This window comes from Desmodus rotundus, chromosome 8 (assembly GCF_022682495.2).
Source record: "Desmodus rotundus isolate HL8 chromosome 8, HLdesRot8A.1, whole genome shotgun sequence".
In the NCBI taxonomy this organism is placed as follows: domain Eukaryota; kingdom Metazoa; phylum Chordata; class Mammalia; order Chiroptera; family Phyllostomidae; genus Desmodus; species Desmodus rotundus.
The window spans coordinates 124,788,460-124,801,733 of NC_071394.1; the positions used below are offsets into that span (position 1 = coordinate 124,788,460).

At 45.4% G+C, this 13,274-nt stretch overlaps 1 protein-coding gene across 1 annotated transcript in view; it reads right to left on the reverse strand.

Moving 5' to 3' along the window:
- Window positions 1–13,274, reverse strand: part of SCN10A (sodium voltage-gated channel alpha subunit 10) — a 99,833-nt gene that overhangs the window by 32,820 nt on the left and 53,739 nt on the right. Inside the window, exons 13-15 of the mRNA XM_071222117.1 lie at window positions 12,275–12,386; window positions 6,745–6,983; window positions 4,955–5,128 (exon numbers count right to left, since the gene is read on the reverse strand). Coding sequence (XP_071078218.1) covers window positions 4,955–5,128; window positions 6,745–6,983; window positions 12,275–12,386 — 525 coding nt within the window. The remainder of the gene's footprint in view (window positions 1–4,954; window positions 5,129–6,744; window positions 6,984–12,274; window positions 12,387–13,274) is intronic.

A 13,274-nucleotide genomic window follows, 5' to 3' on the forward strand; every position in this document is an offset into this window, starting at 1 on the left:
TGACAGACACATATCCAGACCCATCAGTATTTACAGAATAAGTGGACAATGTGCTTTGGTTAAAAGATAAAGATTGGATTGTCAGAACTGAATAAGAATCTAACATCAGACTATGCTATTTGCAAGAGACATATAAAAATTCTAAGGATGCACAAAGGCTAGAAGAAAGAGGATGGCAAAAGATATGAGGCAAATTCTAAACCACTCCCCCACAAAATTACTGAATTAACATCAGGCAAGGAGATTTTTAAGGCAAAAAGAATTTCTAGGGGTAAAGAAGGTCGACCCTTAATGATAAAAGTTTCATTTTGCTGGGAATATAACAACTTGAAATATGTATGCATTTAATGACACAGCCTCAAGATAGAACCACAAGGAGAAACAGGCCTCGCCATAATCACAGTGGGAGATATTTTTGCACACCGCTCTCTCAGTAATTACTAGAACAAGCAGACAAAAATAAGCAGGCATATCGAATACTGGGACCTACCATGAACTGTCTGTACTCTGTGGGTTACGCAGCGTATTGCTCCCTACAACTGCAGGACACCCATTCTTTTCAAGTGTGTAAGGAACGTTTTCAATGTACTGAACCAAAAGGAAATTATTAATACATTTTAAAGCATTAAAATCATACAGTATATGTTCTTAGACTATAAGACAATTATAGAGCTCAATGGCATAAAGATAACTAGAAATACCACATATGTTTTGACATTGAGAACCATGCTTCTAATTAACCTTTGAGTCAAAGAGTAAATAAAAATATTTATTTATTTATTTATTTATGAAATATTCCATCTATTTATTTTTAGAGAGAGGGGAAGGGAGGGAGAAAGAGAGGGAGAGAAACATGGATGTGCAAGAGAAACATCAATCGGATGGTTGCCTCTCACACGCCCCCAACTGGGGACCTGGTTCGAGACCCAGGCAGGCATGTGCCCTGACCGGGAATCCAACTGGTGACCTTTAGGTTCACAGGCTGGCACTCACTCCTCTGAGCCACAGCAGCCAGGGCAGAATAAATCAAATTTAAAATTAAAAACTACTTAGAACCAAACAATAAAAAAATTCTACACATTAAAATGGTTCTTAGAAGGAAACTGAACTCTTAAATGAATTTATTAGTTTGAAAATTCCATCTTAAGAAGTTAGAAAAGAATAAAATATGTAGAACGGAGGATGTAATTAAGACAAGATACAGGGTTAATTGAAACAGAAAATATCAATGAAGTAGGATCAACAAGGTAAAAGTTGGTTCTTTGAAAAGACTGATTAAATTGATGATTTTTTCCAAGGCTAATAAAAAAAAGATGAGAGAAAGCACAAACCACGATTTTTTAAAAAGAGGAGAAGGTAGTGCAAGTATGGGGCATAGAGACCCAAAAGGTAACGGCATAGCGCACACAACTTTATGCCAAAACACTTGAAAATTTAGATAAGGAAAATTTTAGAAAAGTATAACTTAACCAAAACCACTTTGAGAAACAGAAAACCTGACTAGTTCCACAGCCATTAAGAAAATTAAATCAGTAATGAAAAGTCTTAACCTCCAGATGGCTTCATTGGTGAATTTACCAAACCTATTGGGAGCAAATGATTCCAAACTTACCCAAAGTTTGGGTGTAGAAGAAGAGGAATATTTTTTCACCTCTTTTTATAAAGATTAGCATAACCTGGCAATTAGCATGCTAAAACCTGGCAAAGGACAATGCAAGTAAAGATAATTCCAGGCCACATATTACTCATCAATATGGATGCAAACATTTTCAGCAGACTCTTAGAAAGCTGGGTCTTCTAATGTATAAAGTTTGTATCATGATCAAGTTGGGCTTATCCCAGGAGCACAAAGTTGATTTCACATTAGAAAATTGATTAACATAATGTACTACTCTAATACATTAAGAGAGAAAATCTTGTGATTATCTTAGTGCATGCAGAAAAATTGCCTGATAAAATTAAACATCCATTCTTGATAAATATTTCTAACAAAAACATTCCTAAACTGATAAAGTTTTTTTAATCTTTCAAAAAATGGGTCACAAGTATCAGACTTAGGGAAATATTGAAAGCGGAAAAAATACAATAAAATTTTTTTAAAAAAGGAAATATTGGAAGCATTCCCTCTGAGATCAGGAAAACAGCAAGGATGTCAGCCATGAGTGCTTCATGCCAATAGGGTACTGAATGTCCTTTCTAATCAGCACGAGGAGGTGATGGCAGGAGCCAATGGTATAAGGATTATAAAAGAAGAGACAAAACTCATTATTTCCATGATATGATTGTGTTAAAAAATTTAAAACATTAGGTAGATAAATTGTTAGAGAGATTTCTGGGTACAAAAATATTAAGTAGCAAAATGCTAGCAACAAAAAAAAAAAGAGGAAATCTTAAAAAGGAATTTCATTTAGACTAGTATAGTGAACTAGGGACTACACCTGGGAATAAACCTAACAAAAGGTATGGAGAAAAGTCCTTTAGGGAGGAAATTATAAAGCTTTATGCAGAAATTATAAAACTATGGAAAGATGAAAATAAATGGAGAGTGTGCTACTGTCACAGATCAGAAGACGATATAATATAAAGCTTACATTCCTCCCCAGATTCAACAGCAGAGTATTATAACCCCAACAGAAAAACCAAAACAAGTTTTGTGGGTATGTAACTGGGCAAGCTGCTTCTAAAATGAATATGGAAGTTCAGGGGCCATGATGTTCCTGAAGAAGTCAAACAAGGTGGACGGCTTGCCCTACAGACACATAGTCAAGGCAATGGCAGTAATTAAGACGGTGAGGTATGCTGCGAGGAAAAACCAGTAGACACATTAATGGAAGAAGACTCTATCAGGGGTGTCCAACCTGGCCACATGCAGCTCTGGACTGCTGTGAATGCGGCCCAACCCCAAATTGTAAATTTACTTAAAATGTTATGAGATTTTCTTGTGATTACGTGCCATGATGTATTTAACGTGTGGCCTAAGACAACTCCTCTTCTTCCAGTGTGGCGCAGAGACGCCAAAAGGTTGGACACCGCTGTCTCTTTTGAGAAGGAAGAAAAAGCAATGATGATGCAATTGTCATTTCTTCCTTCTTTCCTTCCGTTTTTCTATTCTTCCTTCAATTAACAGGTGCTTATTGAGTTCCTACTATGTGCTGGGCCTTGTGCTAGGTCCTTGGGATAGAATGATAAAAAAGAAAACTCTGGTTTTTGTCTCAGGGACTACGAGGATGATTGTAAAGTGTGAAAATTAAAAAGAAACAGGTTAATTTGATGAGGGGACCCAACTTTAGATAATGCGGTTGCGGAGGACACCTCTGAGTAGGTGATGTGTGTGTTAAGCCAGGAAAGAGGAGAATGAATGTGCTAAGTAAAGACTCGGGGAATAAATGTGCAAAGGCTCAGCAGCAGGAACAGTTCTATTCCGTGTGAGGAGGAGAAGGGAGGCCTCTCTGGCTGCAGCGAAATGAACAACAGGAGACTGGATAGGTAGACAGGCCCTGGTGAGGCAGAAGTCTGTAGACCAGGGGTCCCCAACCCCTGGGCCATGAATGGCCACCCAGCAGGAGGTGAGCTTGAATGTAATGCACTTGAATCATTCCCATACCATCCATCCCCTGACCTCCTGTCCCCCATCCATGGAAAAATTGTCTTCCCCAAAATCAGTCCCTGGTGCCAAAAAGGTTGGGGACTGCTGCTGTAGGCCGTGACAAGGACTGTGGATTCTGCTCTCAGAGCCTTGGGGAACCATGGAGAGTTACTTGGAAGAAATGTACCCTACTAAGGTAAGACGATGATAACAGAGGACACTGCATGTATGGGGGCGGGGGGTTGGGGTATGGAAACTCTGCACGGTCTGCTCGTTCCTGAAATCCAAAACGCCTGTAGACAGTAAAGCCCACTAATAAGAAACATGGAGCTGGTGATCGGGCTATGTGAATTTTCCGCAGCGATGCCCACGGCTCAGGTGTGGGCACGGCAGAGTCAAACCCTGGGCTTTAACTCCAGGATAGGCTTTTGCCAAACACGAAATGTGAAGGGGCAGGGGAAAAAGGTGGTTGAGTTTATTTTGGGGGGCATGATAATATTAATGGACCATGACATCTAAGCCAGATAATGAGGGAAGTGAAGATGGTGGGAGAGGAAGCCTAAAAGACCCCCAGAAAGCTTCTTCCAATGGCCTGGGAAATTGGGAGACCACCAGTGACCCCAGACTCTCCTGGCAAGCTGACAAGTCTGACAGATGTGGCTCTTATAAGAGTGGGTGGCCTGTGGACAATGGGACACCAGCGACTTGAACAGAGAACTCCTGTAGAGCTCAGTTTGGGGAAGAGCCAGGCCATGAGGCTAGCTGGTGGCAGTTTTGAGGTGTGTGGGCCATGGGGGCTGTGATTTGGGGCACTAGGGGATCAGAGGATGAGCTGTGAGGCGGCAGGAGCTGGGACCTGGGAGTCAAGCATCCTGGCTTTGAAAAACAGGTCTGCTGCTCGCTCAGCAGCTGGGAGTCTTTGGGTCATTGTTTAACTATTGTCTTAGTCATCCTCATCTATCCGCGGGCAAAGCAACTCTCTCTGAGGGTTATTGCAAGTATAAAACAAGGTATGTTATGTCAAGTGATTAGCACTGTGCCTAACACATTGTCAGTGTTCAAGAAACAGAAGCTGCTATAATTACCGTTGTTACTGTTATTCTCTAAGAGAACAGAAAGGTGCTGGGAAGTCTCTTAGTGCAGATGAGGGTACCAAGGCCCAGAGAGAAGAAGGAACACCCCCACTTTGAGTAAGTGAAAAGTACCAAGTCTCTAGCTTCCAGGAGCTATGCCCTGCCTGCTTCCCACAGAGACAGGAAAGGAAGAGGGAGCTGACTGGTGGGGTTCCCAAAGGACAGTGTCTATGCTCAGTGGTGAGCCTCCCGGATGGGGGGGTAGTTTTCCCAAGCCACCGAGAGACAACATTACCAGGCGGAAGGACCGCAGCACTGCCATGCTGCCCTTCTTGGCCGTGCCCAGCTCCACCAGGCTCACGGTGACGATGATGCAGTCGAAAATGTTCCACCTCTTCTGGAAGTAATTGTAGGGGTCAAAGGCGATGATTTTGAAGACCATTTCAGCAGTAAAAAACACGGTAAAGACCTGCAGATGGAAACAAGGATTCACCTCAGCAAGGGTCCACGGGATGAAGGGGGGCACAATGACAAATAGGACAGCAGAGAAATCTCTTTTTTATAAGTTAGCAAATCCTTTTACATTGTTCTTAGCCAGTTTCTATATTATCTGGAGGCTCCTGAAGGGCTGGGGATGGGAACACTCAATGTGGCAGCAGAGAGTACTCTCTGGACCAGTGCTGAGGGCGTATGCGTCAGAACCCATGCTTCGGTGTTTCCATAGGAATGGTGACAGAAGGGGAGTAAGTGGATAATCATGAGGATAATAATTGCTACATAATTATGTAAATGAGAAGTCAATCTGGTTCAGTAGTTTAAAAGCATGGATTATGGGGCCACACAGACCCAGATAAAAGTCCCCGCTCAGTCATTTCCTCGCTTGTGTATACCTGGACAAGCACTGTATGTACCCTCTCTAGAGTCCAATTTCCTCATCCGTATAATGGACATAAAAATTTGATAACGCACTTGCACGTCTCAACAAAGGTGCTGGCAGGGAGTAATTCACTAATAAATAATAGCTATCAGCAAGCACAAAAATGATGCATTGTCTCTAAGATTCTAATGGTCCCAAGACAGAATTCTGACATTAAAAGAGGTCAGGGCCAGGGTCCAGTCACAAAACAAGCAGCTGGGAAGGAGACAAGTAAGAAGAAAGCGGAGCCAGGGTCAGGGGCTTTTCTCATTTGTTCTCATCAAAGCCTGTTGCAAGCCTGGGAAAGGACAGGGTTGAGAGGTCAAGGGACGTGGCTGATGCCGTGGACTGCAGCTGTGTCATTCAAAGAGCATCTGAGGAGCTCCCTCTGCAGGCAAGTCAGTGTGCTGTGGTGGGGGATGGGGTTAAGGTCCTGTGCCCTAGAGGAACCTGGGTTCACTCTTGCTCCACCTTCCCCAGCTTTGCCACCCTGGGCAGGACATTTAACCTCTCTGAGTCTCAGTGCTCACTTTTGGGCTGTGAGGGTGATGACAGCCTCAGCACAGTGACTCTGAGATGACACTTATAAAGTACCTGACTCATGGCAGGCACCAAAACAATGCCCGCCTTTCCTTCCTTTCTAAAAAGGGCGCCCCGTCACCGTGGTAAAGACTTTCTCTTGTGTGCTTCAACTTCTCCAACTGCAAAATGAAGGTGTGGATCCAAAGGTCTTTTCCACAAAGTCCTCTGTGGTCTATGCTGACTTCTTGGAACTAAGCTCTCCCTTTTCTTTCTACTTCTCCTTTTCTGGAAGGACACAGGTATGTCCATAATGGTCTTTATGTAGGAAAGTGACATTTATGCTTACTTCAAGGTAGACACATCTGAAATCGGGTGAGTTCAAGGGGCTGTCCTGAGTCTGTAAAGGGGGACCTCGCTGCCCCCAGGTCAGGGCCTTCTCGCTCCACTTCCCTGTGCTCATTCATCCCAAAGCGATTCCCACCCATTCGGCCTGGTCCTCTGGACTTGACTTTCCGCACTCAGTGTCCACACTTCCCCCACACTGCTGTCCGCTAGCTAGACCAACACTCCGACCAGTGAGGGCGAGCTGCCACCCAACCCCGAGCTCTCAGCCACGGTGGCACGGGCAGTGGCTGCCAGGCACTCACAATGTTGCCTATCTGGAACATGGTTTCGAAGGTGGGGCTCATGCCGTGGTGCTCCATGGCCATGAAGACTGTGTTCACCACGATGCACAAGGTGATGGTGAGCTCCGCAAAGGGGTCCGTCACAATCTTGAACAGAAGTGTCTTGAGCTTCACCCACTTGGGGCAGCACTCCCAGATCAGATACTTCTGAGCCAAGCTGATCAAGCAGGGCGGGCACCTCTGTTCAGATTCCTCGAGCTCTGCATCACAGGTGAAGTCAATGACAGCTGTCAGCCATGCATCACCTCAGACCCGTGTCCCGTGGCCACCCCCTAGGTCTTGTCATTATGAATAACCACCACCTCCCCTGTCCACGTCAGCCCTCCCTTTCTCTGATGACTATTTCCTGCTTTCTGAATTTCCTTCAGTCCAGCAACTCCAATCCAGTCTCTGTCCCCATTCGGTGGTTCAAACCACGGATCCGACACTTTTTGACTGCTTATCACCCATGGTATATCTTTACTTCTGAACTTAGAGATCATGTCCATCCCTCCATCTGTCCCTTTGCAGACACCCTCAGTTCCCTTGCCTCTCTTCCCCTCCATGGCACTTGCCTGCCAGAACCCCAACCCGGAATAAACCCAATGCGTAGACTTCTCTGCACCTGCACCCAACCAGCTGAACTTGGTTGGAAAAAGTACACAACTATGCTGACTGGTCACACTACGGATTCATGAGCCCCAGCTGGTTGCTGCCCAGAAATCCTGCCATGCTTCTCTATTTCAGTCCACTCTTTCAGCATTCCAGACTGCTATTCTGACTTCCTCCTCTCCTCCCACCTCCATCGTCCCCTCTGCACGCCTCTGCCTGGCGCTAAGAAGAAGCACAGGAAGTAGTGCTGAGTGAGGAATCTTGCAGAGACTCCATTGTGGCAGGAAGCAACCTATCTGTGAGGCAGGACAGGCAGAGACTCAGCCTTGTAAACAGCCCTCACTTTGCTGATGTTGATTGTCTGGGGAGATACAGAGGCTAAAAGAATCATGCACTTGCTAGCTTTCAACATAATCATGGATCCTCTCCCAAAAAGTCTTCTGCAAAAAACTCTTCTGGAGAGAACTTTTCCCCTTTCCTTCGGTTATGATTAAAGAGGTGTCCCCCTCCTGTTAATGGCCAGTGTCTCCATTTGTGCATTCTCTCCTGCTAGCAACTTCAAGGACCTACGGAACATTCCCTCTTTTCTTTATGTTCCATCTCTCCCATTCTCACAGATCCTCCCCATTAGCATGGAAATGTCCTTTTAAAAAAGCCGCATATGAAAACCAAAAAAAAAACTTCCTTTAACTTTACTTACACCATAATATTATTTTACTATCTCCTCCTCTTCACAGAAAAACATCTTGAGAAAGTGTCTGTATATAATATCTCCACATCCTTACCTCTCATTTATTCTTCAATCCCCTCCACTGGGGCTCTGCGTACTCCCCTACTCCACCGACCCTTGCTTGCTCAATCACCAAACTCATCCTCACGACTAGAGCCCTGGGCTTTTTTCAGGCTTGATCTTACTTGATGTTTCTATAGCATTGCCTCTTTTGACCTTTCTGTTCTTGAAGGAATTTAGACCCTTGGCTCTGTGAAGTATTCTTCTCGGTCTTCTATTTCTGGGCATCCCTTCTTACCCTTGTCTGTTCACTCCATTTCTTCTGTCCAATCATTAAATGTTGTTTCTTAGAACTCTGTCCCAGGCCTTCTTCTCATCTTACTTGATTCCCTCAACGTCATCTATCCACCATTTCAAAGTCACTGTCTATATTCACACGGCTTTCAATGATCCATCTCTAGGTCACTCTTAACTTCTGAGCTCTAGACCCATTTACTGTAAAACCAACTTCCTACTGGGCACCCCTTCCTGGATGTCTCAGGGGGTCCTGAAACCCAATATGTCCCAGACTCAGCTCAGGATCTTCCCTGCTCATCTTTCCCCGGCAAACACCCTGGCTCCCCCACAGCGTTCCCTGTATGTCACTGCACCAGCATCCTTTCAGTTGCTATGCCAGAACCATGTGAACCACCAAATCTTGAATATTCTGCCCCGAGAGAGCACTCGGACCCTTGCATTTCCTGTCATCCCCACTGCCACCACCCTGGAGTCCAGGCGCTGCCACCTTTCCGCCGGTTTCCTCCTAACTGGTTCCCCTGCCAACACCTTTCCCCTCTTAATTCCATTCTCTACATGTATCCAGAGTAACCTTTATAAAATGCAAATGTAGCTCCTCTGCCTCCAATCCTTTAGTGGCACCTTGCTGCTCTTAGGATGAAGTCCAAAATCTTTAATATGGTCTAGGAAGTTCTGTGGGTCTGGCCCCAGTCCATCTTACTAGCCTTATTTCGACCCCCTCCCCTCCTGGCTGTCTATGCTCCAGCTCCAGCAGGCTTTTTCATTTCTTTAAGCGTCAGGCTCTCTTCTGCTTCAGGGATTTTGCTCTTATTTCTGTCTGGAATACATCCTTAAACCCTGGCTAAACTCACCATATGTTACTTAGCACCCTGCACTTTTCCTTCAAGACACTCAGCACCCCAGTGGTACCTTGTTCCCTGTCCTTCTCTCCCACTCAGCACAAGGGCGGAGACGGGGCTGTGCTCCTGCTTCTGGTCTCTGGGTTGGACAACTGTCAAGCCTTAGTCTGCACGCCCAGCTTAGATGGTCCATGTGCCCCGGCTGCAGGGAACTGCCACGTGCTCATTGGCTTGGGCCAAACTTTCTCAAGCACAGTCACCCCCAGTATGGTGGCCTTTGTAAATCCTGTCACATCAAGTGTCCTCCGTGGATGCCATGGGTATAGAGGATATAATGTTCAACCAGAGCAGATTACAGCTCATCTGCCCTATGCCCCAAAACCTTTGACCCCTTTGACCTAATCTAAGGTCACCTCTACCCATAATTCTCGTAAAAATGTCACTGTTTCTCCTGCCTTTCCCCGTGTACTCTTACAGCGTCTTCCTTGAGGGGAAATCAGTCCTGTCTCAGGACACCTGACAATGCCTGTTCATTAGTTCTGGTCATTACAAATTAGCATCATTCCCCACCCTTTTATCACATTTGTACATCACACTCATTTACCATTCATTCAACAACTGTTTGTTGAGTACCTACTATGTGCCATGCACTTCTCTTCTAGGTACTGGTGTTCCAGCTGTGAATCAAACACATACATGTCTGCCCCCGTGGAATTTATAACCTACCGTATATTTTCACTGCTTTACAGAGGAGAAGACTGAGGCACAGAGCAGTTGCTGGAGCCCTGAGATTGCACAGCTCACTGTCAGTGGCAGAGCCAGGGTGCAAACCCAGACGCCCAGCCTCTAGGGCCTGTGATCTCTACTGCCCTCATCCAATCGAAACTGCCTTCATTCTTACCTAAACTGGGATGTGTTTGGGACATACATTTTGTTCATTCTCGTCTCATTGCTGCAAAATGCATTGCATTTGCTGTTCATCTGTCTGGAACTCTCTCCCCCAGGTCCTCACAAGGCTGATTTTCCTACTCCATTTAGATTTCTGGTCTCCTTCAGGAAAAGATCCTTCTCTAACCCTCCCATCTAAAACAGCCCCCTCTGTTAGCCCTCACTCTCCATCTCCCTCCTTACTTAATTTTTCCTTTTACTTCTTATCACTCCCTGAATATCTGTTTGTGCTTATTATCTGTACTCCCTGGCCCCTAAGATGTAGATTCTCCAGGGCAGGCTTCTGTCTTGTTCACCACTGAATCCTCAGCACCTGGAACAATGCCAGCCACATAGCAGGTGCTCAACAAACTTTTGTTGATGAGTGAATACATTAAAAAAGAGGGAAGGAGGAAGCTTGATATTTCTGGGGGATAAATGAAAAAGCAAGCTGTTTGTATTTAATGTTTGCTGTTTGATGACTAATAGCAAAAAAACCCCAAAACCCTCCCAGGAACCCACCTGGCTAACAAAAAACCATGGGTATAACAGCAGGGTGAAATTCTTTGAAGCCACAAAAAATGGTGTGCAGGCACTATTACAATGAGAAGCAATTATTAAATAATTACCAAAGAGTAGAAATAACATGAGAGCCTGTACACATTGTTATTACTGGAATGTGTACATATTTCTCTGAAGACAAGCTCAGGTATGCAAGAGATGTAACTTAGGGTTCCCCCCCACATCATAATTGCATTCATTTTACACTTCAACGAGCCATCCTGGGGAGTTTGTTTCAGTCAGTTCAATGTCTGCTACTACTTCACTGTCTGAGGTTGTGTCTGAGTTCTGGGGGTGCTCTAGGTGGTGGGCTGAGCTGGTCCTTAGTCATTGCCAAGTGCATTTTACTTGAGTTGCCATGGCTCCCAACCTGGTTTCTAATGCGAGGGCCACGGAGATGGCTTCTCCCTCTTTGCATCTCTAGGTTCTTTATGTGGCTCTCACTTGCTTCCTTCCATTGCTTCCAGTGGGGATGAGGTCATCATCCCGACACTGTCATCCTGGGGCCCCAGGGCACCCTCTAGGCTGCCACAGGCCTTCTCTACCCAGATACGTTACCGACTCATTCTACTCGACAATTTCTCTCCCATGCTGGGCATGGGGGTCTCTCTCCAAAGCCTGCCACACCTCTGGCTTCACCTAAAAGGTAGGGCACATGTTGGTTCTGTTTGCAGATCCCTCACACGTTTTTTTGGTTCATATTGTCTACTGTGCACTCCCCTGGAGTGAGGATAAAGCCCAGAGCTGGGAGGAGAGCACACCAGACTTCTTCCCAGGAGCACACCTACATGCAAGATCCCTTCTCCAGTGCAGGGCATTTTAAATGAGTCTAGGGGAGACTGATAACTGGATATAATGAAGGCCATACTTTCCATAGCCTAAGGCAAGACAGAGGCTGGATCAGAAGACAGGCCTTGCCCTCAGGGGAAGGAGGCTGTAGCCCTGCTCTTTGGGAACTTGAGTGTCAGGTGGCCTTGACCCAGAGCCAGTCCCTTGGTTTGGTGTAAGCAATTGGAACTTAGATGCATCCCTGAGGACACTGAGTGGATTCCCACTCAAAGGATGAAACCCTGAATTGACAAGAATTTAGTGAAATTGACTAATTTATTTAAATGGTTTTCCAAAGATCAGCATAATTGGGTTTGAGACAGAAATTAAGTTAGAACCATAAAAGTTTCAGCCAGGAAAACATTAGGATAATTTTGCCATGTGTGAAAATTAAAGACTGAAATTTCTTGCATACCTGAGAGGTAGCTTGATGTTCTCTGGTGCCTGCCAGAACCCTTTTTAAAACCTAGTTTTGTGGGTACACGTGAACAAGAGAGGCATTTGGGCATTTCAGCCATTGGAGTCTATTGTTTTTGAAAGATTATCCACATTAAAAAAACAAAACCCACATCGATTAAGGGTGTTGGGGCCAAAGGCACAAAATAAGGACAGGATCCCAGGACACAGAGATGGGCGCCCTTTGATGTGGGTTTGGGGCATCCCCTCTGCTGCTCACATGGGGACTCAGGACAGTGACCTTCCACTGAGTAGCACTTACCCTCAAGGACGGAGGTCATGACACTGACCACACTCATTGCCCTTTGGGCTCGGAAGGGTTCATTCAAGTATTCTGCTGATAAGAAAGCCTTCTTTTGTCCTGCTTCCAATGCCTGCTAGAACACAAACAGAGTCAGGACACTCCCCTAACCTGAAGTTTTCAGCGGTAAAGAGTGGTTGCCTCTCGTTGGCCAGTCTCTTGTAGTTGCCATTTGCTCAGTGAAGCTGTGATCCTCAGCAGCCATGCTTAGCAGAATGTGGGCTGCTTTTGAACTTGGGGTAAGAGCTCAAGCATGAAGACCAGGACACAGAGCTGGGGTACAATCAGAGCCCAGGTCTGCAGCTAATAGAGTAATCAGGGCTGCCCTGAGGCTCTGCAAACTCCTGCCCTAGGACAGAGACCTGGGCACCAGGGTGGGGGCGGGCTACCTCAAGGGTCTCTGAGGTTTCTGCCAAAGGGAGAAGGAGCAGCGGGCCAGGCAGTCATTATGAGACATCCTCTGGCCTGTGCATAGGACATTTATGCACCCTTCCTACTCCTCGGTAGACTTTCTGGACCTCCTTTTTAATTGGCCCACTTCCCTCCCCAACATACAACCTGGGTTCTAATTCCACATCATCTCTTTCTTTCTCAGGGAACATTTGCGTGTTTTGACTGACTGACACAATCCTTTCGATGCTTCCCTCTTTGGGCCTTCAATCGGAAGTTCTGTCTGCGTTCTGGACCAGGCCCCTAACTCTATCCACATGCACACCCTGGACATGGGGAGTCCGAGTCCCACAGCAGCTGGTTCAGCACCACACAAGACATTCAGAATCCAAATTTAAGAAGGATTTATTGAGCCCCTACCATAGGTGAAGCTCACAGGTATGCATCAGGTGCTTAATAAATATAAAGCATGTTTAGAAAGTTTCTAACCATGGGGACTCAACCAAAAATATTAGTTGTTATTTGTCAGACATATACATTTATATGTATATATAAATGTAAGTACTTTAGC